This window comes from Sus scrofa, chromosome 13, assembly GCF_054392235.1.
Source record: "Sus scrofa isolate SSC_HxYL_T2T_F1_AM1 chromosome 13, Sscrofa_HxYL_maternal_Yorkshire_Landrace_v2.0, whole genome shotgun sequence".
Taxonomy (NCBI): Eukaryota; Metazoa; Chordata; class Mammalia; order Artiodactyla; family Suidae; genus Sus; species Sus scrofa.
In genome coordinates this window covers 205,803,290-205,819,767 of record NC_139395.1, presented here as the reverse complement: position 1 = coordinate 205,819,767, position 16,478 = coordinate 205,803,290, and the positions used below count along the sequence as shown (strand labels likewise).

Genomic DNA, 16,478 nt, shown 5'->3' with positions numbered 1-16,478 from the left:
CCTAGGTATATTGCTAAAGGGAACTATAAGGCAAGAAAGCTTTCTATTTTCCTGTCGTTTACTGAAGAAATCCCTTTGGTGATTCCTGAAGATAGATTTTAAGATCATCACTGACTAGACTTTTAACAATCTTGCACCTTTAATATGAGTCAGTGTTCCTCTAGCTACATTATAATATATGCATGTGAAATTATCCTTTATTTTCCATAGAAGAGCATTTTCTAAATTTTTGATGTTTCATGTCGCACAATCAACATTACGCAGCAGTTTAAAATACTGTTTATCTAATTTGCAAGTAGGTGCTATATAAAAACCACACCTGTAACTCGCCTTCAGATTTTATAAGATATTATTCAAAAACAAGCTTATGTCCAAGTTATGTAACTTTTAAAATATTTTATCTTTTTATTGCAAAATAATACATTTTCATTTAAAAATATTATAGAGAAAAACAAAAATATTATCTGAAAATATAATCTAGAGAGCTATTAAGCTCTTGAAGAAATATCCTACCTTAGTTTACACACACACACACACACACACACACACACACACACACACACACACTGACATGCTCACACACATATATAAAAAGAGTTTTGGGGAGTTTCCGTCATGGCTCAGCATAAACGAATCCGACTAGGAACCATGAGGTTTCAGGTTCTGATCCCTGGCCTTGCTCACTGGGTTAAGGATCCAGCATTGCCGTGAACTGGGGTGTAGGTCACAGACACAACTCAGATCCTGCATCGCTGAGCCTGTGGCGTAGTCCGGCAGATGTATCTCCGATTAGACACCTAGCCTGGGAACCTCCATATGCCGTGGCCCTTAAAAAAAGAATGAGTTTTGTATATATACATATATAAAATATGTATGTATATACATAGGACTATATATTGTTTCATATAATCACAAGCACAACCCACTGAAAATCCATATACATACTGTTTTATAACTAGCTTATTAAATATATGCTAAATCTTTTATTGGAAAATATTCAGTCTCTTCCAGTAAGGACTTTTCTCTGAGTTCCCCAGACGTCTGTGTTTATGCTAAATTATCTCTATTTCAGCATCTCGCAATTCAACACAATAGGGAGTGCTTTCCAACTGTTAGGAGGTTGTGACTGTCCAGTATAGATTTTCCATTTTATTACTGCAGTAACAATTATGCACCCAAGAAAAATATCTTCATTCTTGAGCCTGATTGTCTTCTGCTCTTGACACAAGTTAGATAGTCCCAAGTCCCACACACTAAGTGAAAGATGGTTCCTGCCAATAAAAAGGCAAAACTATACCACAAGAACATATTCCGTATGCAGAAATGGAGCTGAGGACCTTGGTCTGCTAACACGTTTGGAATTAAGGCCAAGAGAAAAGGGCATAACCTAGATTTATCCCAGTTCTTTTTTCTTTCTGCAATGTCCTACCTATCCCCATCAAACTTAAAGTTCCCAAATTAGAATCATACATGGACTTATGGGCCAATGGGGACCTGTTATATAGCACAGGGAACTTTATCCAATATTCTGTGATCATCTATATGGGAAAAGAATCTGAAAAAAAAAATTGATGTGTGTCTATATAACTGAATCACTTTGCTATTTACAGCAGAAATGATCGAAGCACTGTAAATCCACTATACTTCAGTAAAACTTAAAAAAAAAAAAGAACTTGCTATTTTATCAAAGAAACCAGATACACAAGACCAACTATTTCCTACTGCTAATGTGTTTCTCGCTGTTCAGGTGACTGATGGAACGGAATGCAGGCCGTACAGTAATTCTGTCTGTGTCCGGGGGAAGTGCGTGCGGACAGGCTGTGATGGCATCATTGGCTCCAAGCTGCAGTATGATAAGTGTGGAGTGTGTGGAGGAGACAACTCCAGCTGCACAAAGGTCGTTGGGACCTTCAATAAAAAAAGGTAACATGAGAGAATGATGGCCCTGATAGGACCTGAACAAAGCTTTACCCTCTTGCAAAATTGATAAAGGAAGACTGGGGTCACATCTGTGGGAGGAGATCTAGCCTGGCCCTATGTACACTGGAAGAATACGAAAAGGGAAGGAGAGGAGAAGGGAAGGAGAGGATGTGAAGAAAGCTCTGGATGCCAGCTGGAAACTCTTGGCACCTCTGGAGTGTGATGGCCATGGCCATGGGGTCTAGCTTTTGCAGAGTGTGAAAAAGGAAAAGTCAATGACATTCCATTGTCACAATATCTTGCAGCTCTGTTATTCCTGAAGCATAATTCAGGAAAGGATGGCTGGTTTCCATCTTCCCACCACTTTATTTTACAAATAAATTCTTACCAGGCTGTAATTTTCCTTGAAAAAACATTTCTCATCACAAATTCTAAGTCACCTGCAGGGTTGTAGATGGCAAGCCTGTTTTCAAGGGAACTGGTTTACATCTGCTCTCTAATGAGTAATGTCTGTTTCCTGCTTCCTCTCATGGTCCTTGATGACACTCTTGCTTTAAATATGTAGGCTTAGGAGTTCCATCATGGCTCAGTGGTAACGAACCTGACTAGCATCCATGAGGACTCAGGTTCAACTGGCCTCCCTCAGTGGGTTAAGGGCCCGGTGTTGCCCTGAACTGTGGTGTAGGTTGCAGACACAGCTTGGATCCTGCATTGCTGTGGTTGTGGTATAGGCTGGGAGCTGCAGCTCCGATTCAACCCCTAGCCTGGGAACCTTCATATGCCGCTAAGCAATAAATAAATAAAGAGGTAGGTTTATAAAGTACCCATGTTTGGTCTAAAATGTTATACTATCAGCAAGGATGTCTGAGTCAGCAAGAGCCTGTTGGAGTACAGGATTTTTATTCCTCTTCACCAGAACACTCTTAGGCTGAGTTGTATTGGTCAAGTGCACCTGTATTCCTGATGTATATGCTATGCTGTCTTTCACTGGAGACCAAGTCAACAATAAGGATTTATTGAAGCAATTGCATGCCATGTTAATGTAAAAACTGGAAATGATCTTTGATATATTTTTGAAGTGTCTGGCTAGAGAATTTATTCTGAATTAACAGAATTACTAATTCTATTCAGTACCAATCCTTTTTGCTAGTGATATAATAATTAATCATCTAAATGTGTTGGGCCATCTAGGTCAATACCCCTGCAAGTCCAGTTACATCCTGTATTTTAATATTTTTCAGCGGTGCAAGAAATCATCATGACTAACCTTTTGCTTTACAAATGAGGGCACCAAGACTCTGAAAGTTTGAGTTACCCGATTTCATATGGCTGATGAATGCCAGAACAGAGGCTATAGCTTAGGTCATAGCAACAGGATACACAGGTCATTTGTAAAAAAGGTAAAAAAAAATAAACAAAAAAGTAAAGAAGGGAAAGAAATTCAGGAACCATATGAGAAAATTTTTAAAAAATATTTTTTTAAAATACTACCTTGTGTACTATATGCTATGTAGTCTTCCTCCATCAACTCATAAGCCACTTTTTATAATGCAAAATTTCGCCTTTTAAGTTCTCTGTATTTAGAACAAATATCTGCATATTTGCCATCCCATGAAAAGATGGAGAAATTCATGATCAACAAGTGGTGTGCAACAGCACTGTTTGAAAATTGACTCGACTAAAAGATTAGACTATGTGGTACAAATGACCTCTTTGACTATCCCGAATAACTTACCTTGACTTAGTGTGGTTAAGAAAAGAGAACATTAATCTTGGAGCTGGAACTTTTGCAGTTAAGTTCTGGCTCAGTAATTCCCTAGCCATGTGATCTTTGAAGAGTCACTTAACATTTTTGCTCTTAGAATCCTTGTGAGTGGAATGCAAATAATAGTAATTACCTTGCAAATTATTTTTGCTGTGAGGATCCAATGAGATAATGTATATTAAAATATTTCATTAAGTTCAAATGTCTTCCCAAATAGGGCCTTAATTTTCCTTCTTTCTTCCTACAATTTTCTTCGTGTCAGTAAAGGGCAACTCATTCCTTTTACTGCCTCAAACAAAACTTTGAAGTCATCTTTCACACCTAATTTTCTCTCACAAATCTGCAAATCCTGTTCAGTCCTACTTCCAACACATGTTGAGAATGTGGTGGCCCCTCACCACCATGAGCACTGCCACCCCCAGTCCAGATGTCATCGTCTCTAGCCTGGACCAATCCAACAGCCTTCCCCCAGTCCCCTTGCCGCTCACAGTCTCTACTTCACAAAGCAGACACAGCCATCACTTTATTACCTACGTCAGACCTTGGTGTCCCTCAGCTCATTGCCCTCCAGTGGCTTTCATTTCACCCAGAGTCAGGGTCCAAGACTGTTTGTAACCAATGGGAGGCTGCAAGATTTGGCCATTGCCCTGCTCTGAGTCCCCTTTCCTTGCTCTGCTCTAACACACTGGCTCCCAACTTTCCGAAGCTCCTCAAACACAGCAAGCTGGGCATGTACACGTTTTATTCTGCCTGGAACATTTTTTCACAAATGAATAAGCAATGCTTCCTCTAGAATTCCTTTAGATGTCTGTTAAATGTCACCCTCTGCCCCTTAGGTTGTGACTTCCCTAAATGAAGAGGAGGAACTCTCCCCCGTCCTGTTCACTCCTCCATCTCACTGTGTCTGCCCTGTTTCTTCACAGCTCTCATCAATAGATATTGTGGCATATTTTGTTTGGGGGTCCTCTCTAGAATGTCACCTCTGTGGCAGCACGGTTAGTATGTGTGGATGAATGCATTCCTTCACGGCAGCTAGTGTTCTTATACGGTAGAGATAGCCCTGAAGCAAAGAAGATTCCCTTGCCCCACAAGCCACATTTCATCCTTCATAGATAGATGAAAACAGCTGCATTTGTTCACAGTAGCCAAGGAAGCTGGTCAATGTCCAATGTTTAAATGATACCAAGCAGGGTGCAAAGAAAATGAATACAGAGTGCCAAGGGAATTCTGTTTTGTTCAAGCCCCAAGAAATTGGCAAACTAGTTTTCATCCTTCCCAGTGCCTTGGGGAGCTCAACTTGAAGACCTGTGCGGTGTTGACCATTCCCGCTGATTCTGGTGCTCATGCATGGCGACTTGGTCAAAGGAGCACAAAGTAGGAGTGGAGAAGCCTGGCGTTGCCACTAATACGCCCTGGAGTAAACACTTGCAAATACTTTAATACGGCTCCACTTTACAGGTTTTTCAGGTCAGATGGAATGTTTTCTCCTGCTTTGTTCTTATTTGATTTGATTTGATTTTACGTATAATTGATTTATAGTGTTGTGTCAACTTCTGCTTTACCACATAGTGACCCAGTCATACATATAGACATATGGATATAGATATTTAGATATACATTCTTTCTCTCATACTGTCTTCCATTATGTTCTATCTCAAGCGATTGGTTATAGTTCCCTGTTCTGTATGGTGGGACCTCATCGCTTATCCATTCTAAATGTAATATTTTGCATCTACTAACCCCAAACTCCCCATCCATCCCACTCCCTCCACCTCCCCCTTGGCAACCACAAGTCTATTCTCTATGTCTATGAGTCTGTTTCTATTTTGTAGATGGGTTCATTTGTGCCACATTTTCGATTCCACATATAAGTGATATCATATGGTATTTTTCTTTCTTTTCTTGACTTACTTCACTTAGTATGAGAATCTAGGTTCATCCATGTTTCTGTGAATGGCATTATTTTGCTCCTTTTTACAGCTGAGTAGTGTTCCTTTGTATATATGTATCACATCTTCTTAACCCATTCATCTATCTTGAAGCCATGGTAGAAACATCTCCTCTCTCGATATTAGATATTTCAAAAAAAATGTCCTGTGACAGAATCTAATCCAAAATGTATTTCAAAAATAAAGATAATGAATCAGATTGAATAGATAAGCAACATTATCACATTACATCTTCTCTCTAACACAGTAGGAAGCTCTGACACCTGTCTGGTTGTCACTGTTGATCAGATGCCCAATAGAAAGAGGCCCTCCCTGGAGATAAGCCTTCTCTCCAATTCAGAGAAAATGCTTGAGCAGGGGAAATACACTTGGATTTTCTGTATATGAATCAGTTACCCCCTAACTTCTAAACTCAAATAAGAATTTGAAAGCAGATAATTAAACTTCACACACATCAGTCAAACTGAACAAGCAAGGGATTTGTTTCTAGTTATATAAGTAGGAAAGTAAAACCTATGGGAATCTTACTATGATATTACTTATACAGGCAAAGATTTTGCCCAAAGACGACTCTTTATCACTGGTATAGTCCCTGGGTGCTTAATCAACATTTCCATCCTAGTGATTTCTGCAAGTTTATGGGTATCAGAGATATTTATAAGCCTGCCTATATTCTTGAGCAGATAGATGGTGGATCACTAGAAATCTACCTCATTTGTTGCTCATGTAATGTCTCACTCAGTCAGTCCTAACGCTTGGCAGACCCTAAGCACTTGGAGAAATTTGCTAAGTCATTAAAGATGTATTTTTTTCAGGAGTTCCCGTCATGGCTCAGTGGTTAACGAATCCGACTAGGAACCATGAGGTTGCAGGTTCAATCCCTGGCCTTGCTCAGTGGGTTAAGGATCCGGCGTTGCTGTGAGCTGTGGTGTAGGCTGCAGACGCGGCTTGGATCCCGCGTTGCTGTGGCTCTGGTGTAGGCCAGCAGCTACAGCTCCAATTCCACCCCTAGCCTGGGAACCTCCATATACTGTGGGTTCGGCCCTAGAAAAGACAAAAAAAAAAAAAATTATTTTTTTCTCTTTTGATGAAATTAGTAAGCTCTGGTTATCCAGTTTAATTTTATGTTTCATTGTCTGCCCCGCCCCAGGAAATCCAGAGTTTTAGTAGAAATGGAATCAGAGCCTCTTCTGTGTCTCTAGTCCAACAAATAATGAAATCCACGGTTTCCCAACTAGTCTGCACATTAAAACAATGGGAGGAACTCAAAGCAGAGATGCCTATGACCCATCTGGAAGATGCAGCTTTATCTGCCCTGGCTTTGGAATTTTTAAAAGATCCCCACGTGCAAACAATGTTGAGAATTTAAATTTGTAGGCTTTGGAATTTTTAAAAGATCCCCACATGCAAACAATGTTGAGGCTTTGGAATTTTTGAAAGATTTAAATTTGTAGGCTTTGGAATTTTTAAAAGATCCCCACATGCAAACAACGTTGAGAATTATTAATTTAAAGAATTCTGTGAGAGTAATTGAGGTTAGATTACTGTTGGTTTGTGTTTATGTGTATCCCATTTTATGCCAGAAAGAACATTGAGTAGCTTTGTAAAGATGGTACAATTAGATAAGAATGTGTGATTTTTGTGTAAATCTTTAAAGGTGGTATAAATTTTTAAAACAAAGGCAGGTTGCTAACACCCTAATTTTAAACATCATAATAAAAATTTATAGACTATGATAGTCTAACTGTAATTTTATTTTGTTAAAAAAAAAAAATCAAGTTTTGGAAGTATCTGCTATGGCACAGTGGGTTAATGATCCAGGTTGTCTCTGTGGAGGTGCTGGTTTGATTCCCCAGCCCCCGTTACCGTGGGTTCAAAATCCAGGGTTGCTGCAGCTGTGGCCTTTGTCACAGCTCCTCTGCTCAGATGGGATTGGATCCCTGTCCCAGGAACTTCCATATGCCACAGGAGTCCAAAAAAGGGAAAAAAGAAAATTAATTTTTGAAGCCCTGATTTTTTTATTTTTTTTATGGACACGCTCACGGCATATGGAAGTTCCCAGGTGAGGGGTCCAGTCGGAGCTACACACAGCTGCAGCCCATGCCACAGCCACAGCAACATCAGATCCCAGCCGCCTCTGCGATCTACACCACAGCTCAGGGCAATGCCAGATCCTTAACGCAGTGAGCGAGGCCAGGGATTGAACTGCAACCTCATGGTTCCTAATAGGATTCATTTCCGCTGCGCCATGAGGGGAACTCCATGAAGCCAATTTTAAACTCATCTTTTAATACATTAAAACTTTGTTGTAAGGTGAGACTTGTAGAAAATTTTTGTTTGTTTATTCATTTGTTAAGTGTGCTTATTTTTCCTTCCTCCCCTTTCTCTCTCTCTCCTGCGTGCATTCCTGCTTCCAGTAAGGGTTACACTGACGTTGTAAGGATCCCTGAGGGGGCAACTCACATAAAAGTCCGACAGTTCAAAGCCAAAGACCAGACTAGGTTCACTGCCTACTTAGCCCTGAAGAAGAAAAATGGTGAGTACCTTATCAATGGAAAGTACATGATCTCCACTTCGGAAACCATCATTGACCTCAATGGAACAGTCATGAACTACAGTGGTTGGAGCCACAGGGATGACTTCTTGCATGGGATGGGCTACGCGGCCACGAAGGAAATTCTGATTGTGCAGATTCTTGCAACAGACCCAACTAAAGCATTAGATGTCCGTTACAGTTTTTTCGTTCCCAAGAAGTCCACTCCAAAAGTAAACTCGGTCACCAGCCAGGGCAGCAATAAAGTGGGATCGCACACTGCAGAGGTGCAGTGGGTGACTGGCCCTTGGCTCGCCTGTTCTAGAACCTGTGACACGGGCTGGCACACCAGGACGGTGCAGTGCCAGGATGGAAACCGGAAGTTAGCGAAGGGATGTCTTCTCTCTCAGAGACCTTCCGCATTTAAGCAATGCTTGCTAAAGAAATGTTAGCCTGTGTGGTTGTGACCTTCTGCAGAGGTAACTGGATGGTTCATCACTGATGGAGTCATGGCGATCAAGAGGTCAACTTCAAGCACACACATGTCACACTTCAGTGTCATTATCAACGGGAATCCGATGATGGGCAGAATCTGCCCTCAGCAACCAAATGAAGATGTGCGACCTTGGAATACAGAAAAACTTGGGCGTTAGTGAACACCCCTGGGTCTACAAGAGTGTTGCAACACTGATGAATGTAGAATCAGGGGACATCTGAAGATGGCAGAGCAGTCTTCCCCTTGTCACCTACCTCTTATAGAATGTCTTCAAAGGCATCGTAATCATTTTCATGCATATGACACAGTAGTTTATTTTTACTGTTTGTAAATACATTCTTCCTTGGTATGTCACTTTATATCACTCGATTCTATTAAATATATATATATATATATTTCTATAAAAAAGTGTTTGACCAAAGTAGGTCTGCAGCTATTTCAACTCCTTCTAGTTTCCAGAAAGAGCTGTGGATGTTTTACTGGAAATTAAGAACTTGCTGCTGTTTTAAAAAGATTTAGTATACATTCAGACTACAGGAGATCACATTTTCGTCAAAAACCCTTTTGACAGCAAGCATCTTCTGAGAAATTCTGAAAAGGAAAAGGATCTCAGTGTATTTAGTCATTTAACTATATGCAGGGGTCCATGTATTTAAACATTTGACTGCCTGTATTTTTTCAGGCAGCCAAACAAATCAATGCATAATTAGGAGATAGAAGTAGTGTTTGTGTGTGTGTATGTTATTAGTATTCAAGAGTATAAAAATTCGTTTCCTTCCACCGGAATTTAAAAGGAAAAAAGAAACATGCTTTACCATATTTTCAAGTTATATTTTCATAGCTGCTTTCTCTTTCCATGGCTCCCATCTGATATCTCACAGCCTGTAATGTGCATACAGAACACACAGCAGAGAGTTTTCTACCACCTTCAACACTGGTATACCTCTTACCAGCAAGCCTTTAACACATACTTTGTTTTCGCTTGTTTGTTTGTTGTGTTCAGGGGTTCCATAGGACCTACAGTGTTTTGTACTTCTTGTTGACTTAGTTTAAAGATCACTTGGAGTTAGCCACATCTAAAAGTGGTTATCATTAACGTGGCTAGTGCAGGAAAAAAAAAAAAAAAAAAGGTTGGTAGTAATAAGACTGTTTCCACACCATAGGCAATAATTCCTTGCATTTTTTTTTAAATCAGAGTATACTGATACTGTACTTAAGATTTTTCACAATTAGAATGCATGTGGTTGTACCAGTAAGTGTTTGGGTGAAGAAATGTGATGATTTTTGCAAAGTTTGCTTTTATTTCTGTAGCCTGTCTAGGTAAGTGGTGAGTTTGAATAGTTATCTGCGCAAAAATCTCATAGACAGTAAACTGAATCCCTCTACCCCTTAGTTCAGAAAATCTAAGATGTTTCATTTCACTGGTATTTCTTTTTCTTTGTGAAATATCACAAAGTTATTTGTTTTTATAAAATTTTATAATAACCATACCAAATGTGCCTATTTTTAAAGATTTGCATATAAGGATATTAAGGAACTATTATTGTTTGAGTTTCCTTAAGCTCATGAGAGTTTATTTTTATTATTAGATATTTTTAATATAAAAGGATTATGTAATTGATCTTGTGGTATAGCACATTCATTTCAGTAGACCAAGGGAATGGATGTCTCACTGTTTTAAGTATTTTCTTAAGGAATAATTTGGTAAAACAAATAATTGTTTTACAAAACTATCCATTTTCCTTTGAATTTTCATAGGCTGACTTTGCTTTAGATGTGGTCCTTTTTTCCTTAATAAATTACCAGTTAGAGAAAGGAGGCCTATACAAGACTGGTAACCTCCATTTGATGGAGGTCACTGGATATCAGGGACAGAGAGCAAAGCTATTCATACCTGTCAGAAAAAAAAATAATAATAATAAAAATCACATCAACCATTTGACCATGCAGAGAGAATTAATAGAAAGGTCAAGTTTACTTTTCCCAATATATAAAATAACTTGAATCAAGTAATTTTAACTATGACACTTTTTTTTTAATCTTTTGTGGTTATATTGACAGCAACATTAAAAAATAATTGAAAAGCAAAGATGATTGTTTTCTACTCTGCTTCTCCATATTGTATTCACAGATTTTTAATATGATTTATCAATGATGCATTTTTCCCCAAATAATGAAGTTTTACACTTCTCATGAGAACAATCTTAGAGAGCTTAAAACTAATAAACCACTATTCCATGTTTTGAAGGAGTTTTTTTGTTTTTTCGTTTTTTGTTGTTTGGTTTTGGGTTTTTTGTACGGATATCGACAGAGTGACAAAGGAATGTTTGTCTAAATTCCTGAGAAAATATATAGACTGGAAACTGAAATTCAGAGAAATGGAGTGTTTGGTAGACATAGAGAATGATGAGCAAAGGAAAAATCCTCTATAAAATCCTCTATAATGCAAAATAATTTAGTCCAGTTTCAAGCTGGATATGCCTTTTACTTTCCATAGTTACATCTTGAAAGAAGAACCTAGGGTTCAGGATCCTAGGGACTATGTCCTCAAAAAAAAAAGTTTGAAATGCTCAGGTTAGAAAGAATCTAATCTAATTCACAAAACTAAATACTCCAGGTTAAGTTTCATTAGCTACAAAGGGAGCTGGAAAAAAATAGCATGTATTTCTTTTAGAATAGAAAATGTCAATTGAAGTCCCCCCCTTGTTATTAAGTTCAAGGACATTGTTTTAGTTTATTCAACGAATTCAACTTCCTCTGCCTTCCTGTGGAAACAGTTTTAGTGCATTGAGAATGAAGGGATTAATCACAAGCAAACAAAAAAGTTGCAGCACTGAAAAAAAAAAGTAATTTATTGTTTTTGCAACTGGTATGTGAAAATTTGTGTGATAAATTTATTTATTCTTATTTAACAAAACTATGTGCAAATTCTTCTATATTTAAAGTGTTTTGCTGTTGTCCTACTTTTTAATTTATGCTTCATGTTTGTGTATAAAGTACACTTTGTGAGTTTACATAATATACGGCACTGGTTGCTTTTGTATTTTTTTTTTTTTACAGAAAGCTTTCTGTGTGAAACGTGTATATGTTTCTCGTGTACTCTTATTCTGATACTCTCATTTTCCTTTCTAAGGAAATTTTAAACTTAATCTTTCATGACTAGTAGTATTCATTACTTGTCGTTACGTTAATAGGTCTTTTGGGTTCCAATGAATACTAATTTTTCCAAGTCACAGATAAGAGCACTTATTCAAGCAACTAAGGTCTTAAGTTTTACATTAGGGTACATAGATAGCCTGGAAGCTTCCCACAGAAGCTAAGACACAGTTCAGCACCAGGTCCATGATTTTCATTGATAAACTTGGGCAAGGAACTGTTGACCTATCACAGCCTCTAAGTGATATCAACAATACTAAAACCAAATACTGTCTTTTGCTGCTTTAGAAACCTTCCTTAAAATTAACATGAGTTAATCTCTAGTATCTTTAAGATTTGATAGATGAGAGTGAACAAATTGGATTTAAATGATTCAAATGCTAGTAATCATAACAGTTTCTATATGTCTGGGATCTCTGTTGATACAGTGTGACTTTTTACTACTACAAATTAATCTCCTGAAGGGAGAAGCAAGAACACCTCTGATCATACCAGCTTGCCCCTGACTGATTTTACAGTCTAGTCCCAGTGAAAAGGGAAAGCATCTCTGGATACACAACTGAGCAGATCAATCTCTGGTCCTGATATTTCTCCCTTTGACCCCTTCCTTATTAACAAGGTCATCGCAACAGTTCATGTGAGAACAGCAACCTTATTCAAAGCTCAGGACCTGTACTATAACTTTGAGTTCACTGTTTGTGAAATAAGATTGGATTTAATAATGGCTGGATTTTGTTAATAGTTTATGGCAGAGTGTGAAATCTCATTGGCATGATTGGTGACTGTTACTAATCTATTTATAGTTAAACTTGAGGCTATAAAAATAACAACGTTTCAAAGCGACAAAATAAATGAAAAACTTGAGGTCACACAAAGCTATCATAGAACCGAGGGCAGGGTCAGGGGGATCTATCATTTAGACTCAGAGCAAAAGAAATTGTATGTTTTCTCAACTATTTTTTCATTTGCCAACAATTTGCAGGTTTAGATTGTCAAACAGGTAGATCAACTTAGCTCACTAGCCCACTGAAAAGTGTAGTCTTTCTAATGGCTCCCTGGTAGCATGAACAAAAATGACTTCTCAAGTTATATCATATGGAACACATCAGTCAACACTGCATAACTGAGTGTCCTATTCAATTAAGGTATGAGAATATATTGAAACACCAACCCATGCATTTGTGAGCCAGAAAATGGGAATATATGTAGTGTTCAGAAAAGCATTCAATCTGGCAAATATCTTACCGGTGCCATGATATCTTAATTCTCAAGGCAAATTTTGTAGAACAAATAAAGGAATGTGTTGTTAGAAAACCTCGGTTTTAAAAGGGAAAGGGACTGAAACATATATTCATTAACTCTGTTCATTGCACCCTCTTACTATCTTAGCTCTAAGAATAAGTGTGCTGTCTGTGGTCCTCATCTCATAGCTCCAGCTGGTCCTTGTGCACTGCCATAGGTCAAATGAAAAAATAAAGGCCCATCATCCTAGAAGTCACTGCCACATCAGAGTGACCCAAGTCTAACACTGTGAGGAAAACTGTGATTTATAAATAAAACAGGGCATTCTTTTTTTTTTTTTTTTTTAAATCTTCCTTTGGAACATCTAGTGAACAATTGTAATCTTTATCAAGGTGCTAACATCTTCAGTGACCAACTGTCAAATGTGGTATTTCTGAGTTACTCTTTTATTCTACAAGGTTTTTCAATTTTCAAGAAAGAATTCTAAGCATTTTGTCAAGGCTGGGGCACCACCTGATACTCCAGATTTGGAAAGTGGTATCGCATGGTCATTTGGATCGGCAGTGTTTAATGACATAAGCTACACATACATCAAGGATGTTTAAGGTGACATCAAACTTAATGAGCATCAGGTTAGCGTAGCAGATTTTTAGATGAGTCTTGTTCCATCACCTACTAAGCCATCAGCATTCTTTTCAAACAAACTTGTTTGTTTCTTATACACAAAGGAACTTTTGTGTATGTTTGGCCTGATGCTGTTTAAGCTTTGCAATATTTTATGTCCACAGTAAACACTTGGCTACTTACCTCTCTTTCTGTAGCAATTCTCAACATATTAGAAACACTTTATCCCATACTGAGTATATCTAGGATAGGATTGTGTACTGTGTGTGACTTTTTGAAATTAGACTTTGGGTTAAAAAATATATATTGTCTCTGGATGGTATTTCTGCATCACACACTCCAGCATGACATAAATGTAGGACTTGACAAATAATGCTAACATTTTATGCATTACGATGCATTAATCAGAGGAAATCCTGCATATGCTTTGTAAATAGTCTGCAGATCACTAAACAGCTTGCAGAAATATGTTCAATTTGATATAGGCAGTGGCAAGAATATTTGATTTCTCTCTCAGAGTCTGTTAGTCAAGTCAGGTAATAAGCCTAAATAGGTAGAACTGAGATTTTTGAATGTTGAAAGATGTTTTCAAGGTAGTGTAAAATACTGAAGATCTACATGCTCTATACAAGCAGGAAAATGTAAGCTGCTTCTTACCCTCAATTTTCCAGAAGTGATGGAGTTTTTCAGTAAATATAATGCTGTTGGAAAAACCAAAAATGTCTTGGAAAACTAAGACAGGTCTTGTTTAAAATGTCTCTTCAGCTTTGGGAAATTTCAAACGTGAATGGACTATTGAAAGCATTACTGTGTCTTGTAGCCTGCATTCCACAACAGCTCTATTATTCAGGTAAACCACTTGAACTGAAACGTTTGGGATCTATACTGTACTATTTTTCATTAAGGAACAATATCCTATTTTGTAAAGCATTTCCCTATGTGTGACTTTAAACTGTAAAATGAAACATTGGCTTTGTGGTTTCAGTGGGCATAATAAATGTAAACTGTAAACTAGGTTAAAGTATGTATTGTATATACTATGTTTGAGAGTTGGAAACTCTTGTCCACTTATTTTTTCTCATAACAGCAAATAGGAGAAGCCAGGTCTTAGAGAAGCCCTGGGTTCTCTATAACTTCTCCTATCTCTCATCCACTTTGGCACAATTAATAATATAATCTTAAAGTACTGTGGAACTATTCCTTCAAGTTCTTACCAGACTGTCACCCCCTAAAGTCTGTCTACTGTCAAACTTCTGGTGTTAAATTAGAAGGAGAGTTCCCTGGTAGCCTAGCATCTAAGGATCTGGCATTGTCATTGCTGTGGCTTGGGTCACTGTTGTGGCATGGGTTCAATCCCTGCCTCAGGAACTTCTGCATGCTGTGGGCATGGCCTAAAATAAAATAAAATAGAAAACAAAACAAAACAAAATGAGGTAGAAGCAGCAAGCAACATAATCTATCTGCTTCATCCTTATTTTCTTGAGATGGGCTTATTCTAAATGTAAAATTAGAGAGCTGAGATAATAATGCATGGAAATTCAAAAAGGATTGACATTTACTAGCCAAAGCTTATTTAATTGCTAAGAAATTTATGGTATTAAGATTCCTAAGGACATGAATTCTTTCTACATCTCAAATCATTGCTGCTTAATATACATAACAAACATTGAATTTCTCTCTCATATAAAACAATATCTCAGAATCGTACCCAAAAATGTTCTTCTTTGGTCAGCATATACTCTTGAAAGAAATAATTTAAAATACTTAAATGTTTAAAAGCATGGTATATCCTAATTTGGCTAAGCTTCATTGAACATTTCTCTGGGTCACCAACTTTCTTTAAGGTGTTTCTTTCCATGACCCTTATGAGATCAGTCTTAAGATTCAAGGATTGCAGGTGATTCTCACATCAGAATAACGGTTGATGGTCATCTAGCTGTCACCAAGTGCCAAGGATTATAACCACTTTAGATATTTATCATCAATTATTGGCTTCTTAAAGCACTAGGCATCTTAAATCTGTTTGGACTCTGAGTCTGAGGGAGGGATTGTAGGGGGGATGGAGGAATATGTGAGACTGGGGAAAAGAAAGGACATTCTAGATGCACTAATATGTGGGCCCTTGAGTAAAAGCAAGAGCAGTCTTAAAATCCCAATTAAGGAAGTTTTGTTGCAGAGCAACACATTAAGAATCTGAGTTGCCGCAACTGTGACACAGGCTGCAACTGTGGCGCAGGTTCAATCCCTGACCCGGGAGCTTCTGCATGCCATAGCCTCGTACCCACCCCACCCCCAAAAAATTCCAGTTAAAATGGCATGGAGAATTGGGCAAGCAATGAGAGTGGAGACAAGAGCTGAGTATGTACAAAGGACTGTTGTTTAAAGAGAGAGAATTTGATTTAGGAAACTAGTACATGGCCAGAAGCATTTAAAAAAAAAAATGGTATTTAATCTTACAAACTCCCCCACAGTTAATAATGAGCTTGTTCAGGTTAAGGTCAAAAGCGGAAAAATGGTCCTGGGGGTGATTTTTAGATTAGAATAGAATGAACAAAGAAGATGGTATGAAATGAAACTATGGACATATGAAAAGACCAAGCCATCTTTAATTCCTAGATTCTGTGGGGTCTTTCTTGATATATTAGTGTTTCATCTGTTCCAGTTAAACTCGTATTTTCCCATAGAATGAAAGGTTATATGTCTTACTGTAGACACAAGCAAAGAGCATAGTCCCATTTTTCCCAAATTTCCTCCTTATTCATCTCAAAGGTGAAGAGAATCGAATTTCTAAAT

General features: G+C 37.9%; 1 protein-coding gene across 2 annotated transcripts in view; it reads left to right on the top strand.

Annotated features, from left to right (window-relative positions):
* ADAMTS5 (ADAM metallopeptidase with thrombospondin type 1 motif 5) overlaps nucleotides 1-16,478 on the top strand; it is a 59,353-nt gene that overhangs the window by 39,730 nt on the left and 3,145 nt on the right. The window contains exons 7-8 of one of the 2 annotated variants that reach the window (XM_021070864.2): nucleotides 1,748-1,923; nucleotides 8,052-14,699. In XM_021070864.2, coding sequence (XP_020926523.2) covers nucleotides 1,748-1,923; nucleotides 8,052-8,619 — 744 coding nt within the window. In that variant the 3' untranslated portion in view covers nucleotides 8,620-14,699. Of the gene's footprint in view, nucleotides 1-1,747; nucleotides 1,924-8,051; nucleotides 14,700-16,478 lie in introns of those variants that run through there. The other variant, XM_021070866.2, reaches the window with a different exon arrangement.